This window comes from Helianthus annuus, chromosome 5, assembly GCF_002127325.2.
Source record: "Helianthus annuus cultivar XRQ/B chromosome 5, HanXRQr2.0-SUNRISE, whole genome shotgun sequence".
Lineage (NCBI taxonomy): Eukaryota > Viridiplantae > Streptophyta > Magnoliopsida > Asterales > Asteraceae > Helianthus > Helianthus annuus.
The window spans coordinates 162,801,110-162,823,240 of NC_035437.2; the positions used below are offsets into that span (position 1 = coordinate 162,801,110).

The 22,131-nt window shown below is 35.3% G+C and overlaps 1 protein-coding gene and 1 long non-coding RNA gene across 3 annotated transcripts; one reads left to right on the forward strand and one right to left on the reverse strand.

Moving 5' to 3' along the window:
* On the forward strand, nucleotides 1–2,797 carry LOC110941759. The gene is made up of 4 exons (XR_002594392.2): nucleotides 1–238; nucleotides 856–928; nucleotides 2,424–2,479; nucleotides 2,575–2,797. It is a non-coding gene; the product is annotated as an uncharacterized LOC110941759 (long non-coding RNA).
* Nucleotides 2,798–4,192: 1,395 nt separating this feature from the next.
* LOC110941757 (39S ribosomal protein L47, mitochondrial) lies at nucleotides 4,193–8,863 on the reverse strand. 2 transcript variants are annotated; one of them, XM_022183421.2, is made up of 4 exons: nucleotides 8,715–8,863; nucleotides 8,182–8,356; nucleotides 4,537–4,694; nucleotides 4,193–4,457 (listed from the first exon to the last, which is right to left on the reverse strand). In XM_022183421.2, the coding sequence occupies exons 2-4, from the start codon at nucleotides 8,339–8,341 to the stop codon at nucleotides 4,434–4,436; spliced, it is 342 nt and encodes a 113-aa protein (XP_022039113.1). In that variant the 5' UTR covers nucleotides 8,342–8,356; nucleotides 8,715–8,863; the 3' UTR covers nucleotides 4,193–4,433. The 2 variants fall into 2 exon arrangements, with proteins under 2 accessions (XP_022039113.1, XP_022039112.1); XM_022183420.2 differs by having other exon boundaries at nucleotides 4,193–4,438; nucleotides 8,715–8,862.
* Nucleotides 8,864–22,131: the final 13,268 nt, after the last annotated feature.

Here is a 22,131-nt window from a genome sequence, read left to right on the forward strand (position 1 = left end):
AGAGATTTAATTTTTCATCACCTCTTCCAAATTGCAACCGTCAGCGTAGTTATTAATTGGATTAATACTCCGACCCATCACTTCCATAACTCCCATAATTACAGCCATATAACCCTGATTGAATTCAACATTTACTTCACCGACCCCTAATTGCTATTTGAAAACCAAGAATCTTGAAGTGAAAACAATGGCCGATGAAAACACAGCGACACCGAGGAGAGACCCATCAATAATCCAGGTATCCTTTCTCCTCTTCATAATACCCTTTTACATCTCGATCTCACTTGCTCATTTAAGTTCTCTTTACAGCTTCATGAGTTCTCTTTCCTAATGGGTGTTTGTCGTAAAGTACGTGTCTTGAATAAATTAAGTAAATTTACAGCTTCATGAGTTCTCTTTTCTGTAAGATGAACCAATTATATGCTATGTTGTTATTTTGCATTTGAGCCTTTAAATTATCTCGATTGGGGATGCAGATAAGGTGTTTGTTCAAATGCCTTAACTACTTAGGGAATTAATTAGGAAGTTTGATGGTGTAAAATTAAGCTAAACCTTAGAGGTGATTTTGAATAATGGGTCTCAGTTGTTTCAGCATCAATTCGTGATCTGTGTTTGTTAATTATTGGGTTAAGGTTTGCGTTTTATGGCTGCAATTACTGTAAGACAGGGGGTTTTGATGTTTGAATCACTGTTTTCCATGTATATAAAAGTAGAATCAAGAATGTAGACGTTGAAATTTGTTTGATATGGGTGATAGATGTAATTGTAGCTGGAAATTGGTATAAAGTATAAACAAATGGAACATTGTTTGATTCTTTGGCTGGTATCTTATCTTTTGATCTGGTCCACTAGCAGCTTGTTTGTTGAACAAGATTCTGAAGGACAATGTGGTTCAGAATGCAAAACCATTGAACGAGCTTGTCAAGAGGTAACAATTTGTTTACTTTTTTACTTCACTGTTTATTTTTTCTAGACTAGGAAGCGTAGATTGAATCTCATAAAGTTAGGGTTGTTTGGGATTATAGCTCATTTATACAACTTATATGCTCATTGCGTTTTTCTAAAACAGACAACCACTTTAAAGTGTTTGGATGAAAAAGCATGTATATGCTTATCTACTTATTTGAGAGTGAAAATAAGCTGTTTTCAATAAACAGCTTTGAGATCACTTATTTCAAACTGATTATTTATAGTGGATTCTAAGGATGTTCATAAAGCTCGTGGCTCGCTTGAAACTCGCTCGATAAAAGCTCGTTTTGTTTTCAAGCTGAGTCGAGCCAGCTCGTTTTGTAATCGAGTCGAACTCGAGCCAGGGGTGCTCAGCTCGTGGCTCGAGTCGATGGCTCGTATGTATGTGTGTGTGTGTGTGTATATATATGTATTTTAGAAATGTGTGTTCATTTTTTTATTTTTGTTTTTTATGTTATCTATACTTGTAAACAAAATTAAAAATAAATTAACGATCTGGCTTGAGCTGGCTCGAAGTTTTTATGAGCCGAGCTCGAGCTCGAGCTCGACTTTTTAGCTCGGAAAAATAATCAAGCTGAGCTGGCTCGTCTAAGTTCGAGCTCAAGCCCAGCCTGGCTTCACATTCTATCTTTCAAAAACAAAATTACAAGGGATTGATGGAGTATGAAATAATAAATGATGCAAAATTGACTTTTCACTTAAGATCATGAATGGCACAATTGTATGGTCGGATTATGTAAAGGGTTGAAACATGTGAATTGGTTAAGAATGAGTAGCTTTTAAACGCGTATCAAATTAGTTCGGGTTAGAAAAGGTTGTGTTAGAGCGGGTTCACCCTCGTTATTTGTTTTAATCCGTCCCAGTGCGGGTCCGACCAGAAACCCAAAAGAAGCCATAATAATGCAGGTCGAACTGGGAAGGTGGGCCCAACCGCGTGCTAATTTAGACGCCTAACTTTCAGATCGTTTCATATGTTGAATTATCCAGAAATAATTAAAAAAAAAAAAACTCTCAAAGCTTTTCATGGCCATGGGTATATCAAACTTTAGGTTTATGATATTCACGTCTCATTAAAAATAATGGCTTTTTGTTGTATTTCTTTCATTAAAGTCCAAAACTTTGATTATTTGTGATTAAAGTTTTGCAACGAAATGGGTTTATATGGTTAGCTGAAACTCATATTACATTGATAATTGATCTCAAAATGGAATCTAAATGATTCAAGATTTCATTCATAATCAACATTATTGTTGATAACAATAAAGGTTGAACCTAAGATTGAACCTGAAGTACTTGAATTGGGATTTGAAATTCAATACTTGAACTTGGACCCTTGAAAAAGTGCAACAATGGTTAAAGTTTATATGCAGTTTCCATTTTTTGACTCACTATTGCATAGATTTTTTTAAGATATTTTAGTTATTGACATGAAGCATTGTTACAATATCTGTCAGGTGGAGCGTTTGGAGGGAACCAAGGTGCACGACCAGGTGCCTTTTCGTCGTTATATGTACGTAAAAGGACAATGTTCTATTCCGTGGCATGTGACATATTTTCAATCTTTTACTTCTAACTTTCTGTTGTGTGTAAACGGTTACTTTCCAGGTTTGCGATGTAAGATCAAGGGTGCTGGCAGGTGTGGCTTTGGGTTAGGATCCGCAATGGCGTTACTTGCTGGAAAACGAATGGCGAAAACCAGGATCTTTCTTGATTCGTATCTTTTATATTACAACTTGCGCTTCGTATGTTTAATGTAAACTAAAAACCCCTCTAGATTTTTTTTTGGGTGCCAGAATGTATATAGAATGAAACATACATCAATTAACTATCCCATGTAGCCGGTAAAACCTTGCATTACCATGAAGTGCGGGGGCTTTTACACGCATACACACCTTATATAGTTTTTTTTTTTTTTTTTTTTTTGGAATCGTTTGAAGGCTTGACTTATTTTCCCACCCCTTATTGTCGACCTCGCCGCAACGCGCGGGTTTCCCACTAGTATTAAAAAATACATATCATCTATAATATTAATTATTATCGAATATTCAAATAAAGTGATATAACATTTTCCATAAATTCAAATAAACATTCAACCAAAACCACAAAACGATATGAAAAATCCATAAATACTAAAATTCTTCAGTCAAAAACATCAAATATTAAAAATATCGTGAAAAGTCTTAAATCTTACAAAAATTTATTACATGTCAGTTTGGTTCGGTTATGGTGGGTATGGAAACATTGATAACCATAACCGACCCGCTACTTTCGGTTTTCGAAAAAACCATTAACCGACCCACTGGTTTTTGATTTGGTTTGGTTTTTTCGGTTAATTCGGTTATAGTTTGATTAATTCGGTTTTTTGCACACAACTAGCCACTCATATGATGTGATAGGTAGGCTTGCATACCCTGATAACAGACACCGTCGACATATGTACTTTAAAGTTAAAACAAATTAAGTTAAAATAGTTAAAGCTATATATCAGGATTTCCAAGCTTGTGCCATTTTATACTTTTACTTCATATGTGTATATTTTGCATGATTACTATACTTTCTTGTTAAGTCTTCAGTCAAATTGTAGAGTCCCAGTTTGAAAATATAGATTCATAAGTCATAACCGAGCTCAAGGTACAAAATAATGGCCTGAGCAAGCTCAAACCAATTTTCAAGCTACGAGTATCACAATCAACTCAAGCTCGATCGACCAGGCTCAACTCAGTCACGCACTCCTTTAAAACATGTAAGTTTGGGTTTATCATTCATTTCTTGGAAATTAAAATGATAACAAGCGTGGCTGTTATTGAAGTGCCAACTGCCAAGCTATTTTTTTTTTTGGACAGCTAGATCACCCGATTATCACCCAGGTAACGAGTAGGAATCCCGTGGTTGGCATATTATTGCCAGTTTGAACCGGAGCCACAGTTCGCCCCCCGCAAGATTCGACCATGAGACCTCCCGGGCAGAAACCCCAAAAGTGCTCAACATGTTTCATATCATAAGAGGTAAATCAAGCTCACAGCGAACTGACAAGAATTTTCTTCAAATATATCAAGGTGATCAAATGATGATCCGGTGAAAGTAGTTGAACATGACAAGGATTTTCTTCATATATATCAAGGTCCTCGTGCTCCAACCAAGTTATAATACTCACACCTCAATACTATAAGAATGCTTAAAATGTGTGTGTGTTTTTCAACAGGCATAACATTGTACCACACAATTCCATGAAAAAAGGACAATAAACTATTGCATAGACCGATAAAAACAAACGGTTCCCATTTCACGACGACATAAATGATTACCAATGCAGTTTATTAATACACGCTAAAAGTCTAAACAAGAACAAACCTTACAAGCATCACAGAGCGTTTATCATTCGCTTCATTTCAGCAGTTCTCCGAGGATCTGGATCTTCAATTGCTCTTTCAGTCAGTACATGCTTGATTCTACACATTGATTTTCTAACCTGCACATTGACCAGAAGTCTAAACGTTACTAGGATATCTATCTCTCATTAACATAATATTTATCTCATGAAAGCCAAACAAAGATTGTGGGCCAAACCTTAGGTAGGCGTTCTGGATTAGGGAACCTTAAGTTTTGAGCATGAAGCATCTGGCGCTGAGTCATGAGCATGTTCTTTTCCTTAAGCAGGACGTACCATAACTTATGCAGATCATCCCATGACTTGAGACGCAGTTCTGAAGCCTTCCAACTACGTCCTAAAAGACACAGATCAAGACAATTAGCATATACATAATGCAGTTTTACTTCCAAGGAATATCAAAACTGTTCCTAAAGTGCAGCCTAGGTTGTCACCAACCCTATATATATTGTTATGATGTCAGTTTCAATACATTTAGATGTGGTTATCCCTTTTTTGTCGCATAATGCAATGCATTAAGTTACACGTTCTCACCAAACCCAATCAAGAGCCGCAATAAAAGACTAACCGTCTCCTCTCAAAAACTTGTTTTGGCAATCTGACCCGTCCATTTTACCATCTCTGAAAAGCCGTACAACTTTCTAGCATCTCAGAGCCGAGCTACTCGCGAGCTACTCGAGCTCGGCTCGAAAAAAAGCTCGAACGAGCCGAGCTTAAACGAGCTCGAGCCCGAGCCTAAAAAACAAGCTCGTTTAGTAAACGAGCCCGAGCTTCGCTTATCGAGCTCGAGCCGGCTCGCGAGCCTAGACGAGCTTTCTGTTTATATATTTTTTTATTAATATATTAAACATATATTTATATAGAGAAAGTATAATGTACTTAAAGGCTTAACCTACATTAACATACATGACAAAAAATATAACGTGCGTTATTATCATAGAACGTGCGTGATTATAGTCCCATGCGTGATTATGTGGTCCCATGCGTGATTATGTGGTCCCATGCGTGATTATACCCCTGATCCAACGGTTACCATTATCTCCTACGTGATGTATGATAAGGCTTTTTGTATGTTAACCTTACTCTATTTATATAATAGCAATTACCATTTATATAAACTAAGTAGTTAATGTGGTAAAATATCGGATATCGGTCAAGGACCGATATTTGAGATATCGGTTATCGCGGTGGGATATCGGTGAGATATCGGTAATTTTAATATCATGCTAATTTTTTATATATAGTAATTTAACACTAACAATTGTAACAAGTAAGAACTGACTAAGACTTAAAACACTAGCATTTAACAGTAACAACTAACAATTAAGACTTAAAATACTAATAGCAGCAATAAGAAGAAAAAATGAACGGTAGAAATAAGAAGAATGGTACTGATATCGGGAAAATCAGTGATTTATAGATCAAATATCGGTCCTATATCGGTCAAATATCGGACAATATCGCTGATATTATCGGTACCGATATTCTGACCAATATTCTGTACCGCTATCTCGGCAGGGGACCGATAACCGATATATCACTGATATATCGGTTGATATATCGGGATATTAACTACATAGTATATAAATATAAAAAATAACTTAATTATATGTATAATAATAATTATAATTAATATAAATTAATTAATAAGTACTAAACGAGTCGAGCCCGAGCCGAGCTCGAGCTTGAAAAATTACCTTCGAGCCGAGCTTTAGAAATAAAGCTCGAATCGAGCCGAGCTCGAGCTTTCATATGTTAAACGAGCTCGAGCCTGGTCGAGCTCGGGCTCGGCTCGGCTCGTTTGCACCCCTAATTGTTATCATATATCATAGTTTTATAAATAATATGTTTAGAAGATGAAAATACCAATGAGTGAAAAAAAATATCTTGAATTTTTAATCCCACTTCACCTTTTTGCCCATTACTAAGGTAGCGTTCGTTTCATGGAATGGAATGGAATGAAATTAGGAAGTTTTTCTTTGTAAAATTGATCTTGGTTGGGGGAGGGAGGAATTTGAAATCCCATGAATTTCTTTAATCAATGAAATTTGTGACTATTTCAACATTCCTTAGAAATCCTTCACTCTAATGAAGGAATGGAATGGAATGTTGAAATAGTCACAAATTTCATTGATTAAAGAAATTCATGGGATTTCAAATTCCTCCCTCCCCCAACCAAGATCAATTTTACAAAGAAAAACTTCCTAATTCCATTCCATTCCATTCCATGAAACGAACGCTACCTAAGAGTTTGCTTGAGAATGGGTTTAGGTCGCAGGTCAAGATGCGTATGGGTCAGAATGGGCCAAAAATAAAATAATTTAATTTTTTAAATAAATTAATAATTAAAGAACAAAAAAAAAAAAAAGATAAAATAAAAACAAATAGAAAAAATAAACATAACCGATTCGACCCATTTGACCCGAAATTCTTAGTTCATTTCTTTATTTGACCCATTTAAGATAACATATAACCCAGTCTACCAACTCATTAGAAAATGAATTGAAATTGTCACCTTTGCTCAAAACCATAAATCTTTTATACGAGCGAACGTAATGTCAATATCTGCTGATTTGCAGTATCTGTTCGCGTAAGTTAAAGGAGTTTTTATTACATTTAAACTTCAAAACTCGGTCTGCTTACACTTTAAGAGTCAAAAGTTCTCTCCTTATACATTTTCACACCATAGATTATATCTGGTATGAAAGTTTTTGAAGAATATTTGGGAGCCTAATCGAAAAAGTCAGGTAATGTTCTAGGCTAGATCAAAAAACTCAGGTAGACGAAACAGGTCAAATGGATCGAAAGTGTATTTTAATATCTAGTTGACTAACATATACGATATACTTATTTTTAATATAAAAGTTTATGTATTCATATATCATCTTTTAGTTCAGCTATATGACATTCAAGATAGATGGTGTAGGTCAACAGATTGGCAAGAAAATGACGTATAGCTCACTTGCATCAACAAAAGTAACTGAGGAGCCATTAATAATTTCCTATTTGTATAGCATCAGAGATATAAATTGAAGACAGTTAACTTCAGAATTGATAGAACACTTTGATATGATAACTAAAAAGTTTCATCCATTTAGATGAATATATGTACAACAGAAGCAAGTAGTTAGGGCATTCAATTTCTAACCTAATTGGCAATGCTTTTATTTAGAGTTGAAATGCACAAAATTCTACACTACATAAAAGTTAAACCTTAAGAATTAGTAGAAAAAACTAAAATCAAAACCCCTAATGATCCTACTTCTCAACAGAAGTCAAAAGGTAACAGTCGAATGAATTAAACCCTAAATTCTAAGAGCATAAATTGCATGCTTTATTTATTTTCAACAAATCAAACAGTATAACATAACCATTACAGTACCAAATATCCAATCAAGCTAAAACTAGCTTGATTTTAAACAAGATTACCTAATAAATGAAAAGTTCAACAATCATTCCTCAATCAAGAGTCCAAAAACCCCTCAGAATAACTGATCATCAATTGTGTCCAAGGTTGATGGTGGGCATGTTTTTTCCTACAGAATAAGCCAGGTCTTTTGTGCAAACAATACTTTAATCTATATATCTCAAGACTCAAGTAATATGAATAAATATCGCATCGAATATTGGGTGTCCTACCACTTCAAGCCTATATGTGTTCTTAGATATATGCATATTTTAATACAAGATCAACAAAATCAACTTATGGTTCTGCCTCCCAAGATTGTTTTCAAATGTTCAAAAAAATCAATAAAAAAGTATACATCACATGAAGCAAGTCACGAACATATACTAAAATACAACATGGGTGTCAAAGGCATTACCATAGACAACAGGTTTTTCCTCCTCTGGATTCCTATCTGCCTCAAAGAACTCCTCAAGCGGGTTATGCGCGGTCCTCACTGTACCAGCAGCCCCAGCTGCAGAAGCCTCTGATCTTGCTGTTGAAAACAGCCTCCTTCCGAAAACCCTTGTCAAAAACATGATTACACCACAAACCTGCATAACACACCAAATAAGATTTTCACTTATCACCTGGTAACTTGTAAATAATTCAATTTTCATCAAATGAACAGTCTTCTACAACTTAGAGTAAAACCCCAAATGCAAAACTGTCAGAAACATATCGTCGAACACTTGGTGTGCATTAACAAAAACAAAAAGAAAACACAAAACTTCAACCGCACACCATAAACAATTAAAAAAACAACAAAACACAATATTTTTTTTTCATCTGCACTGAAAAGAGATTGATGGAGTGGTCCGATGCGGGTTATGTGGGACGAGGGTATAATGATGATAACTATGGTTGTTGAACTAAAAAATACACGTGATTTAGGGTTAAAAAAAGACGTACCAGAATCAGATAGATGGATGCCGATGAAGAACTGGATAAAGAGTATGCAAGGGATTGATCAACTCTAAAATGACGACGCAGAGATTCACAAGATCGGCGATACTGCAGTGCTCCTGTTGTCGCAAGAAACCCAAAAGGCTTAATGTGTTTGATGGCCCAACATAAATAGGCCTTTGATAATATGGCCCATGTTTATGGGCCTCATTAAGCTTAAGTTTCATTTACAAGACAAAAACAAATAGTCGTGTACAAAGATATTGTATCTGGAACCGGACACGGTAAAAAAAATTGGAAGCGGTTTTATCTTTTTATGAACGACAAATTTGGATCACTGACGGACCATTAGAGTATCACCGTGCCACCAGCGGAACCACTCGATTATATCCATCTCCACTAGTCAATAATGTTTGTACATCAATTCAGAAGTAAACCCAATAAATCTGGGAACCCCCCTCCCCCACCCCTCTGTAGGAATCGAACCCAGGACCTAATGGTCCCTAAGTCTTATCGGTAGGGTATGCGTTTAGATCTAAATACATAGAGCCGAAACCATACCTGGTTTATATGCTAATGACGTAAAGTATCGATTATCGAATAGTGAAGCAATTTAAACAATAAATTAAAAAATAAAGTTTGAAAATAATAATATGTAAGAACTAATTCCAACTATAACTAAATAAATATGTTACCTTTCAACATGTATTTAATTATATGGCATTTTAGGGTTTGTGTTTTATTAATGGCAAATTAGAATTTAATTATTCAAACTATGAGTCTTTATTCAATGATAATGTGTGTTTTATAATAATGATACTCCTAACATTCATTTTTTTATCCAGGGCAATTACATTTGATGGGGAAGTAACTTCATATATTCCTAACTTTCATTTTTGTCAATTTTAAAACAATTTACAACACTCTTGTTCATCAGAAGCATGAAGGTTTACATTTCCGTTTGAGTGAGACTGTCTTTGACAATGAAAATGAAAATTATTAGTGACAGTGGTCAGGTTACTAATGTGAATTATTATCGACCATTATGTTATATTTCGACTCATTATATTTATGACATGTGAAGATTTTTATTTAAATAATTCAGTAGATAGAGTTTTAAAACCAACAACTATTGATAGTACGACCTTTTTTTTACATTGAAGATCTACTATTTAGCTATATTATACATTATACATATTAAACGAAAGTCGTCATGAACAGTGCTGGAAGTTTGATTTTAATTAAATTATAATTATAAATAGTCAATGACTTCTAACTTAATTGCTAGGAGTATATGGGTTTTTTTTTAAGACTCAAGTTTAATTTCCACTTTGTGTAAAAAAAGGATGAGGTATTGGTGGGCAGTGATAGGAGACCCTGAGAAAACTGGGTTCGCTCCTTGAGCCAAACGGGTTTTACCGGTAATTCACCATCGTGCCTACGGGCGTGTGGGTTACCCTTCAAATTTGAGTTTAGTTAAATTATAAATAGCTAATGACCTCTAGCTCAAGTGGTAGGAGTATTTGGGTTCTTCTTTGAAAACTCAAGTTCAATTCCCACTTGGTGCAAAAAAAGAGTGAGGCATTGGTGGATAGTGATAGAAGACCCAGGGAAACATGGGTTCGATCCTTGAACCAAACGGGTTTTACCGGTAATTCACCATCGTGCCTACGACGGGTGGATTACCGGGTTTTCCCCGGAATTGGTGGTGGACGACTCGGGTTACTCTCGGAGTACTCCGTTTGTCCAGTGGGTACCCCGAGAGTACTCAGGATTTGATTTGTTGGTTGTTAAAAAAAAATAATTTATGAATAAGTCTTTATGAAACCATTATATTGTAAATAAGTCTTTATGAAATCATTATAGGGTTGGACCGCTTTGGTCAAACACTATTTATTTAAAAAATTGAACCTTTCAGACGTAAAAAGATATCTGAGATTTACCATCAATACAATATTTATAAGATAATTAACGTAAAATGGTTTCTAAATATTTAGTTCTTCTATTTAAAATAAAAACAAACTCATATTTTTTGGTTTCCGGTTTTGATAATATTTATATAACTTCTTCTGCGAAAAGAAATCTGTTATCTACACCGATACCATAATTAACCAAACCAATACCAGGTGTAGATTGTTATACCGAGTGCATGTATCATATGGGTACTGTATCGAGCCGAACCGATATCAGTCGAATACCAATGGTAACATAACGCTGCAACGCGGCGGGCATATATCCTACTTTATATGTTGAAGTGAAGTGTTTAGGCTGTTCTAAAAAAACACTTCAACACAAAAAAAAAAAAAAAAAAAATACTTCAATAAAATTGGTTTGACTTTATTCATGCTAAATTTCATTATTTCGGTGCAGGTTTTTAAAAGAAATGGATCACACAAAAAAAAAAGGTTTCTAGTGACGAGAATGAGGAATACAAAACAGCCGATGAAACGCAAATCGGGAATCAAATGAAGTTTGAAGATGTTTGTTTTAATTGTTAACACGATGGTTGTAATGGTTTTATTTAGAGTTTGTTTTATGGTTTGAAACTTTTTATTGTTGCTTTGCTACTTTTATTTTGATTGGTTTAAATTTAAACTTTGAATGTTGCAACTCTTAGTTAAGGTTTTAAATGGTTTGATTCTTTTTTATTGAATTGTTAATTTTAGAATTTAATTGTCAACCGGTTCCGATGAGAACCGTTTACACGAGAACCGTTTAAGCCGGTTTCGAACCGAACCGGAACTGTTATAATACGGTTCGGTTCTGATTCTTAGATTTAGCAATTAACGGTTCTGGTTCGATTCCGATTCAGTTCGGTTCTGAACCGTTGCACAGCCCTAGTTATGGCATGGATTGTTAATATTCATTTTTTATTTATTTATTACCTTTGTAAATGTAAATATTTAAGATGCATACGAATATGAATGCAACTACTTTTTATTGTAATTTAAGAGACTTCAAACGAATTAGATATATTATATGTGAAAATGTTTTGTTCTACCTCGATATGTAGGATATAATCCAAGACTCTTGTTCACTTTGGGCCCCTCTATCCCAACATAATAATGCGTTCTTGTGAAAGTTGTAATCTGTGTTTTTATATTATATCTACTTTCTAGAAAGTAGAAATACACTTTTTTAAATGTGAAAAACAAACGATAATTGACGGGTCGATCAATTCAACCTCACTGTCACTTTTTGATAAAAAGAATAAAGCAAGAAAGGAAACTTTTACATATAATTCCAACTAAAAAATGGACAAGTAGAGTCACTTAGTCACCATTCAATTTCAAGGTCTACCAAACATGGTCAATCAGAAACATATAAGTTTTGATAGAATTGTGAGGAGGACCTGCTTGCTTACATGTCGAGTCAGGGTCTTACTGGAAGCAGTCTCTCTATTCATACGGGGTAGGAATAAGGTTGTCTACATTTTACCCTTCTCATACCCTACCTTAGCTTTGTTATTGCTGAGATTTACTGAGTACGATGATAATGATGACTTGTATGTTTACGTGAGTAGGCAGCCGGGTTTCTAGAAAATGATAAAGGGTGGTTAACGGGACCTGTTTTACGACGATGTGATGTATATGGCGGACTAGAAATCAAAAGGTCTTTAATGGCAAGCTTATTTCGATTGGAAAGATAGTAGAGATATCAAGGAAGAGTCTTTCTTACGGGTAAAGAATAGATCCCGTTTCTTATTATTATTTGGGAGAGGTGAAACGCCTTTGATTCACAAGATGTCATTTTGTAATTGGTTTTGTAAGTTTGGGACTTCTAGCTTCTTGTCGGCCTCATTTTTATCTAAATGTAGAGTTTTACCGTTAACAAAAGATAGAATTTAACATTATGATGTTTTAAATAACATCATAGACTTTAACCGATGACACTTTCGTAATTAAAAAAAAAAAAAAAAAAAAACTAGCCAATGCATTTATCTATAATCTTAAAGAAGAAAGTCAGTGGGATTTCTCACCGACCCTCTCCACTTTAGACATTTACCTTTTGAACCTTCTTTATTTTTATACTACCTTAATTTTTGAAAATCACAATTTTAATCCCTAGAATACTACTTTATGTTACAAGTATTTTCACCCCTAAACTAGTACTCCATTTTATAATTTTTAAAATGACTTTTGAAATTTGCATTTTTAATCCCTGCATTATTACTCCATTTTGTGCAATTGGCTCGTTCGTTCCTTTACTAAAAAACTATTTTTATGTGCGTATTTTTTATAGGTGTCAGTATAAATTCGAGTTGATATACGTTTTGAAGTAAACTTTTTTTAGAAAGTCCATTTTGCGCGTTTGCCCCTTTTGTTCCTTTACTTAAGAAAAGCTATTTTTTACTTGCGTGTAAGACCCTAGTTACTATTTAACGGTTTTACATGTAAATACCAACAATTAGATGTGTAGTTAAGACTACACATACTATAAAAATACGGATTTATTAAAACTTTTACAAATCATAAGTTATTCAACATAACATGATCGGATTCGTCGTTTAAAATTTATGACGAGGCAATGTGCGGAAGCATGTATCTTTATCGTGTTCGGTTCTTCGTTGAGCTTGATCGTCTTCTGGCATCCAAAATGTACCTACATTTCATAAACATTAAATGATTTAGTCATATGGGGTTTAAAACGTGTTTAAACGAGTCCAGGAAGCAAAACTGATTAAAATACATTTTTGTACAGGGTCTACCGTAAATTACGGTGGTTACCGTCATTTACGGTAGCCCCTGAATGTTGATTTTTCCACCGTAAAGCAGTGGGTGTGTGGTGTAAAGACTTTAAGGCTACCGTAAGTTACGGTGGTTACCGTAACTTACGGTGGCCTCTGCAGGATTTTCCAAGTTTGTCGTTTTCTAAAACGAAAACCTTCATAACTTTTAATCCGTTTGTCCGTTTGACCTACCGTTTATTCCTACGTGTTTGTAATTTGATTCTCCATCATATGGAGTTAAAATCCGACATCCGGCTTAATAAATTTTGAGACTTTTATGCCTTCGGCTTATTACCTTTTTACAAAATTTTGACTCGTTTACGCATTTATCAAACAAACATATTTGTTTGATCATTATTTCACATGAACCACTTCAATTCAATATTTTCTACCATGTTAGGTTCTAATTGCGGGTTTCTTATATATTTTAACCCGTTTTCGCTCGTATGCTTATTTTGACCCGTTAAGGGTATGCTTCTATTGGATTACATCATATCCCCATTTTTTATACGAATTCCAAAGACTCAATTTAAACAAGACGCTTATTTCAAAACAACTTTTTAAAAGTTGTTTGCCCTATTTACCCCTCAAGGGCTTTTTGGTCAATTTTAGCCCTTCATTTATGCAACGAAGGACTTCTACTATTATTTGACCAAAATGTCGCTTTTAGCTATAATTCTAAGCATGTGTACCTGGCTCGGGTCATAAGATTGACCCGTTTGAATACCTTTCGCTATTAATTTCTAGTTAATAGCCATGTGAACCATGTGTTAATTCCTGTGATCATAAACTCAACAAGCGATCATCAAATATTATTGATAAATGGTGTTAACAACACCATTTGACTCGTTTAGTCGAAGTGACTAATTATAATTATGAGATGGTATTTAATTACCATTTCATCCCTTTAACCTATTCTGATTTACTCTTTGAATTCATCTTGCTTAAAAGTCGTTTCTTGCTTAAAAGTCATTTCTTGCTTTGTTTGACCCATTTTGACTTATGTCAAATGATGTCCTTTCAAATACTTTTTATTTATTCGTTAACCCATGTCCGGATTACCATTCTATCGTTTTTGCCCTTTTTACCATAACTTATGGTATCTTGACATTCCTACTTATTCCGGCGTGCATTATAAGTATTTGGTAGTAAGAATAAAAAGGCGTAAGCTTAACTTACCTCGTATCCGAGCTACGCTTTTCTTTTCCTTCTTGATTCGTTTAACCCGTTTCTTCCCAAGCCTCCACCTTGCTCGTTAAGTGTCAAACTATCGTCATCATTCAAAGGTGGTTAGATTAGTCATTAATAATCACGACTTTTCCACCTTACGTATTTTCTATGTCGAAACTACCGTTCGACCTTATTATTTATTAATTCAACTTATCAAAAGTTAACTACTTTTGATCACATGATTTACACAATTAAGTCTAGATTAACTTTATGCTTTGAACCCTTATCGGTTCATACTTCGCACAATTTGTCATATTATTCAATTACACGTTTCTTTCAAAATTTCAACATATCAGTGTTCATTTAGACATTTTAGCAAACACCTTGTGGGCATGATTTTCATACTTTCATAAATCAAGTTTCTCAACTAGTTATTTGCCAAGTTTCAACATCATTCACAAGTCTCTATGTCTAGCATGTATAACAACACCTAGACTTATATCACAACAACAAATTTTCACATATTTATCATCACTTTTCTAGTATTCATCATAGTGACATAAAACCCACTTATCACCTACAAGGTCTTTAGTTGAATCTCTAGTTCTATGGCACTATTTTACCAATTTCTCATCTAGGGTTTGTTCCTAGATTCATACACGTATCAGTTTTGCTATAATATTCGTCAATTCATACTAAAATTTCATTCATGCATGATTATCAAGATTTCAAAACTTCACCAAAATACAAATTTGGACATACCTCATGATTCCCATGATTAGGTGATCACTAATATATGTTCAAATCCGAATTCGGGCTTCAATTAGTCTTTCAATTTGAAGGAATTAGTTGAACTAGGGTTAACACCCCTAGTTCTTTGCTCCTGGTCGCCCCAAACGCACGCACACACACACTTAGTGTGTGTTGTGATTTTATTTCTTTATTTTTATTAAAACTAGTTTGCCCACTTGGCAACATTAGTCCCTTGTGTTTTATCTTTCTCAAAAGAAGCTATAACTTGCAATTTATTACATAATCACATATTACTAACTAGGTTAATTATTCCTAGTTAACTTAATGGGTTCAGAAAGTCATAACCCATTTTATTTTAAGTCCCGTTAACTCGGGCCTTCTATATACTTTATTTCCCTCAAAAGGATTTGTTCAACTTTTATTTAATATTAGGTTTATTTATTTAAATCCTAATATTTACCGGGTTAATTTTTACAACTAACGGTACTTTACCTGTCTTTTAGTATTAACGGGGTTTTATTACCAAACCCGTTTTCGGGGTGTTACAAGCCTACCCCCCCTTAAAGTGGTTTCGTCCCCGAAACCTTATTTACGTAGTTCATTGGTTTAATCAAACGAACCTAGTTTCGTTTTTAAGGTCCCCGTTTATTTCGATTAGAAGTTTTCATTCATACTGACGCGTACGTCCTTCGTGTGTAAGGCCTCGTGGGCCGTTACTTTCAGCTTGTATTTCTTAATTTAGTCTCTTATTTGACCGAGTTGTCATCTAATCACTCGGTTGTATTCATTTTCAACATGTTCACTTCAAGCAAATCCTAATTCAACAAGCATTTTGTATGAGTCGTAACACTGTTCCGACTTTAAAAGGTTTTACCGGACTGATTAGTCGTCGTCTCTTTATTCCCCGTCATTCGGGTATATCTTATTGCCAACCTGGCCTTTTGCATGTTTTCAAATTTTCATATCTCGTAACTCATGCTACGACTTGATTGTATTCTATATCATTTTCTATATTTCTTTTCTTGTCCGTGAGCGTGTCACGTCACGTTTTAAGTCTAATTCAACTTTTCTCTATCATGCTTCTTCTTTTCGAACATATCATCTCGCACCCGTCGGTGTTAAGACCCACATTCTTTGATTTATTCATTTCCGAATTCGTCTCATAGTATTCATATGTGTTAAAACGTTGTTTCTTACCAAAAATTGAATTTTTAGTTTAACGTTTTGTTTTTAACTCATGTCAATTCCAAGGAATTTACGTCCAAGGATTTATCCCCTTCCGTTGTCATTTCGGTAATGACTTCACCCACTTTTGTGACGTAACACAATTTAAATAATTGTGAACTATTTTGTCATCATTTTTTTTACCCGTTTAAATGTTTTAGTGAAATTCTTCACTTTTGTCCACCAGACCTTTCACAATCTCTTTGCTTTTAACCCATTTAATTAGCTTAGCGAAACCTATCGCTTTTATACTAACTTTATCTCCCGTTATTATTTTACGCGGGAAGTTACAACTCGTTTCCTCGTTTTATACTATTAACCCATAGGTTCTTTCACTTAGCCTCGTAGGCTATTTCTTTATATTTGCACATTTTTACCTTATTAAGGTGAAACCCTCAACGATTCATTTCTTTCTATTTGCGACCCGAAGGTCTTTTTGGTCCCGCAGACCTTAGCCTCATTATAATCTCGTAGGTTATGATAACCCCGTAGATCATCCTTTATTCAAATCTTTATTCAAACGTATATGACGTTAACGCACCCTTTTATGTTCAAAGTCATTTATTTTTGCTTTTGTATTTCCTTTGACCTTGACCGTAGTCTAAGGCTATATTTGTTTTCTTTCGAACAAATTTTCCAACTTTATGACTTCTCACGTCATTTATGCGTCGGTTCATCTTATGCTCACTAATACCCAGTTCCATATATTCGCATTTGATTGTGTCCCATTACAGGGCGCATTATTCTTTTGCTTTTAATGCTACCGTTATCCCGCTTGCGCTTACTCATGTCATCCGGCATTATATTACATTCAACTCGTTTGACTTATTCATGTGAAATTTTATCATTTATGGATGTTAAACTTTATTGTTTGTTCGACCCGTTCAACTTTAAATTAGTTGAACATAATTTATCAAAATTTCTATTTACATCATCTTGTCGTCTTTTAGTCATGAATCAAAACCCGAGTCTTTTGACTTTCCATCCGACTTCCCGTTTCTTGGCCTACTCACGTGCTTAACTCCTTACCCATCAACCGGGTGTTTTACCGAAGTCGTTATAATTGCAACTCTTCCGGTATGCATCAAGACTTCATTTTACTTTTATATTTCGACTTTGTCCTCAAGTTTGGCGTTTTACAAAAACGGCCCGTTAAGAGTCATGTAACGCCCTGTGTTTTTGTACTTTCTATTTATAGCTTGTCTTACTCGTGTTTCTAATTTTGGAAGCTTTGTATCATTGTACTCGTTCCTTCTAGTACTCGTTGTAAACTCGAGATTTTGATCATGAAGGAAAACTTGCATTTCCTTGTTACATACTATACATACACCATAATACGATTAATCATGAGATCATTTGATACTTCTTTGTGATACTTACAAACATATGTTGAACTTGTAAATATGTGACATATACTTGTCACTTACAAACATGTTACATTACACTTTTTACCTAGTTAAATCATGTTTTATTTCATATTTCACCTTGTTACAAGTTAGGGGAAACATTGTTGCATGTTATTACACAACTTAACTAACAAAATTACTCATTATAATGTTTTAAAAAAATAAAAAAATAAAGAAATATGGCAGCCCCAATTCAGCAAAATTCAGCACCATATAGTTGGGTTTTGTGGGCTAGTTTCAAGGTGTAACCCCTTCTAAACACTTCCAAAGCCCAACCCATTGAAACCCTAATCTTCCCCCTATAAATACCACTTATAACCAGCCTCTCTACCACTTTTGCAACACTAAAAACTCTCAAAACATCCTCCAAACCATAGCTGAAAGCAAAGGTTCGAGCAGATTGACACCCCTTCACGAAAATGAGCATAACTCACTCATTTCTTAACGAAATCACTTGATTCTTTTTCCTACTTACTTGGATAATCATGGGGTTCGATTCCTAGACTTCTCCTTGGAGAAATCAGACCTGGAAATGCCCCGAAATCGTCCATAAACTTTCTGTTTGTTTTTATGTTCATCAAAAACTTGTTTAAACCTATGTAACTTGTGTTCAACATATCTCATACCTATGTTCTAATGCTTACAACTTATCCCATGGTTGGTTAAGCTTAAAAACAAGGTTGAGACATTTAAAATCAGAGGATTAAACCTCATAAACTTGGTGTTTTGTTTAGGGTTTCAACCCACAATCATGTCAAACATAGCCTTTGATACATGAGTGATTATGGAACAACTTGGGTTGTCCCAAACCTACAATCCTCACGTGATTTGATGATTTCTACTAGTTAGTTTACTTTACATACTTGTAATGACCTTAGTTCATGACCCTCCTTGGTTGTTTTTACATCAAGTGTAGTGGTGAACATCAAAGGGGTACCTAAATGGAAGTCTTGTCTTCCTACCCCATCCATGACACATACGACTCAACTTGAGGTACCTAAATGAAGATGTAATCTTCTACCTCTTACTTGAATACTTGAACATTTGGACTTAATAATATGTGTATATTATACAACCTAAATACTATCTATGTACACTCGAACCTTTGATGTTGAAATCATATTCATTTGTTAAAGTAGTAGGATAATCATCTAAGGACCTAAACCTTGCTATGATTCTTATGAGTGTTCAACTCATGAAATCATTATAACCCTCGTGGTTACCAGGTGTCATGCAAGTGTATTATGGGAAGATGAGTATTTTGATATAATATTTTATAACGTTTTCATGTCACTTAAATTCCGAATCTTCCGAATTCCCCAAACTCATACGCTTTGTTTCCTTGTGTAGAGAAACAAGGTGCTCCAACTAGCTAATTCAACCACCAACTTGCTCTCGGATTCTCAAGTCACAACTTGTAAACCGTGAGTATACTCGCATTTCCCCCTTTTTACTTTTACCACTTTTGGGGTGTAACATGTTTACTTATCAAAAACTTACACATGAACATTTTGCTTAAACACATGAACATTCCTATAACATGCTTGTATACGTGATGGCTTGATACTTTAAACTTGGGTGATTCTTATGTGTTGAACTTATCATTAACTTCGTACGAGCCTAACCGTGACATATGTAGCGCTATAGGATTAACGACCCGCCCTTTATCATCGGTAATGTCATGAGCATATTGCGTTTCCTTGGTTTGATATGTTAGACACATGCCATGTTTAAATGTTTATCTTGAATCACATGCTTGCTATGAGGAATTGTTCAAGACTTATCTTTTGCTATGTACGTATCAAACTTGTATACTCGCCTTTGCATTTGCATTGAATTATTTTAAACATGTTACAGGTTGATGAGGAAGATGCTAAGAAAAGAAGTAGCGTTGATGCCTAGATACACATATAGACGTTAGGGTTTAATATGTTGTATCAATTTTGTTATGTTATCATGTTATTTTTGTTAAACTTGTTGTATTTGAATTTCTTGTATTGTTGACTATTTGAAGTTATGAAATGAAATTGGGATTTTCTAAATATTGTCACAAATAGCGTTATGATGTCTCTAGCAATCTTCACACTTCGTCTCATCCCGATGTTTCCGCCATTGGTTGGGGTGTGACAGATTGGTATCAGAGCCATAACTATAGGGAATTAGGAAAATTGCCATGCTTTTGCCCTAGTCTATAGTTTTAGGAACTTTGTTTCTTATTTGTTGTTTAAAACATTTGTACTCTACCTTACGTGCTTCCTAGCTACACTTCTTGTTATTAAAATTATATGCCTTTCCTAAGGCTAACATGAATGCACTTATGCGATTTTATAATCTTGTTACATCAACGAGATGAATTTACCAAAATAGGCGTGAAACCCACAATTTGGTAAACGACTCTCATTCCACCTTTTATCTATTTTGCGCGAAATTTCACCATTAAGCTAGGAGTGAGATCCACAACTTAATGGTAATTTTCATTTCAACTCTAGTGGACCCTTGTCAAAGTGTCAAAATTTTATTTTGGCCGACAAGTACCAACCACATTTAGGGTACGAAATCGTCAAGCTAGGGGTGAAACCCGCATCTTGTCGATTAAGTCCCATTCCTTGATTTTTATTCTCGCCAATGTCCCGAATGTTCCAATCATTTAGAGATGTGTAGTAACCGGAAGGGTAAGATACCGTTAATCGCTTCTCGACGAGAGTATCTTACTTATAGGCCAAAGCACAATATCTCCAAATCGAAAGGACTTTCGACCCACTTTGGAATTTTCGACGTTTCTCTACCCGAAACATTCCTATGTTTTATTGAGCCTCTCTTTTATGTATCTCAATTTATATGTGATTTTATACTTGAACGTTCATTCGTTTCGAAATGTCGTTTTAATCATTTCGCACGTTACCGCAATCACAAACAATAATAATCCTCGTGAACAAACTAAATTTATACCCCTTTACGCAACTTATGTGTTATACTTGTCGAATGTATGTTGGAACTTATGCTCTATGTGAATTTTACTTGGTACATGAACATTTACTTGCTTTTACATACACAAACCTTGTTTTCGATTAATGATCAAAGTCTCATCCTTTCCTTCTCTTTCAATCTTTTAGATGTCGTCTAGCTCCTCCAAGAGACTCAAGTCTAAGAAGGGTTCGACTTCCTCCGCCATGTCTCAAAAAGATTGCATGAAATTTATGGCCAAACAATTTACTAAAGTCCTACCCGACATCGTTAGCAAGATTCAAACCGATTCACCGCATGGCTCTGTTGACTCAAAGGCAGACAAACCCAAATCGACCTTCCAATTTAAGCACTTCATGGCTTGTAAACCCTTAGAATTTACTGGCAAGAATGGCGCTACCGCCATGATGAACTGGTTTGATGCCATCGAGCTTACCTTCTTGCAAAGTGGTTGCCCTGACGAACTAAGAACCTTGAATGCAACTGGGGTGTTTCGTGAAAAGGCACTCGAGTGGTGGACGACTGAACGCAACAAAAGGGGAAACGAGGTTGCACATGCTATGCCTTGGGACGATCTCAAACAGCTTATGAAAGACCACTTATGTCCTCCTCATGAACTCCAAAAATTGGAGAACGAATTTTGGAACCTTACTCAGAAGGGGAGCGACATGGATGGCCTGATTACGCGCTTTAAACAACTCAGTGTTCTCTGTCCTGGACAAGTTGAAACCGTACCCAAAACCGTAGCCAAATTCGTCCGTTGTGTTGCACCTTCCCTGACAAACCACCTTGCCTCTGCCAATCCCCAAACCATTGAAGATGCTTTTCGTATAGCCACCGAACTTAACAACAACTACGTTCTTCATGGAACCTTTGACAAGGTTTCCACAAAGAGTGCACGCCAAGCTACAATTGACACTTCTGATGAGCCCAAACCCTCCCAGCCGTCTAAGAAAAACCAAGGCAAGAAGCGGAAGGCTTCGAGCCAAAATTGTGCGGTAATCACTCCGCCAAACCCACAACCCCTATAAACCGTGCCTGCTTTTACCAACAATGAAACTCCACGCAAGGTTTACACTGGAACGCATCCGAAGTATGGCAAATGCCAGTATCATCACCCTCTAAACGCTCATTGCCGAAAGTGCGACAAGTGTGGCCGAAGTGGGCATACTTCTCC

Excerpts from the sequence above, each read along its gene's own strand:
- LOC110941757 (XM_022183420.2), bottom strand. The coding sequence starts at position 8,341 with ATGTTTTTGACAAGGGTTTTCGGAAGGAGGCTGTTTTCAACAGCAAGA. Across the intron at positions 4,695-8,181 it reads GGAAAAACCTGTTGTCTATG|GACGTAGTTGGAAGGCTTCA; the intron begins GTAATGCCTTTG and ends TGTGTCTTTTAG. Across the intron at positions 4,439-4,536 it reads ATCCAGAACGCCTACCTAAG|GTTAGAAAATCAATGTGTAG; the intron begins GTTTGGCCCACA and ends GTCAATGTGCAG.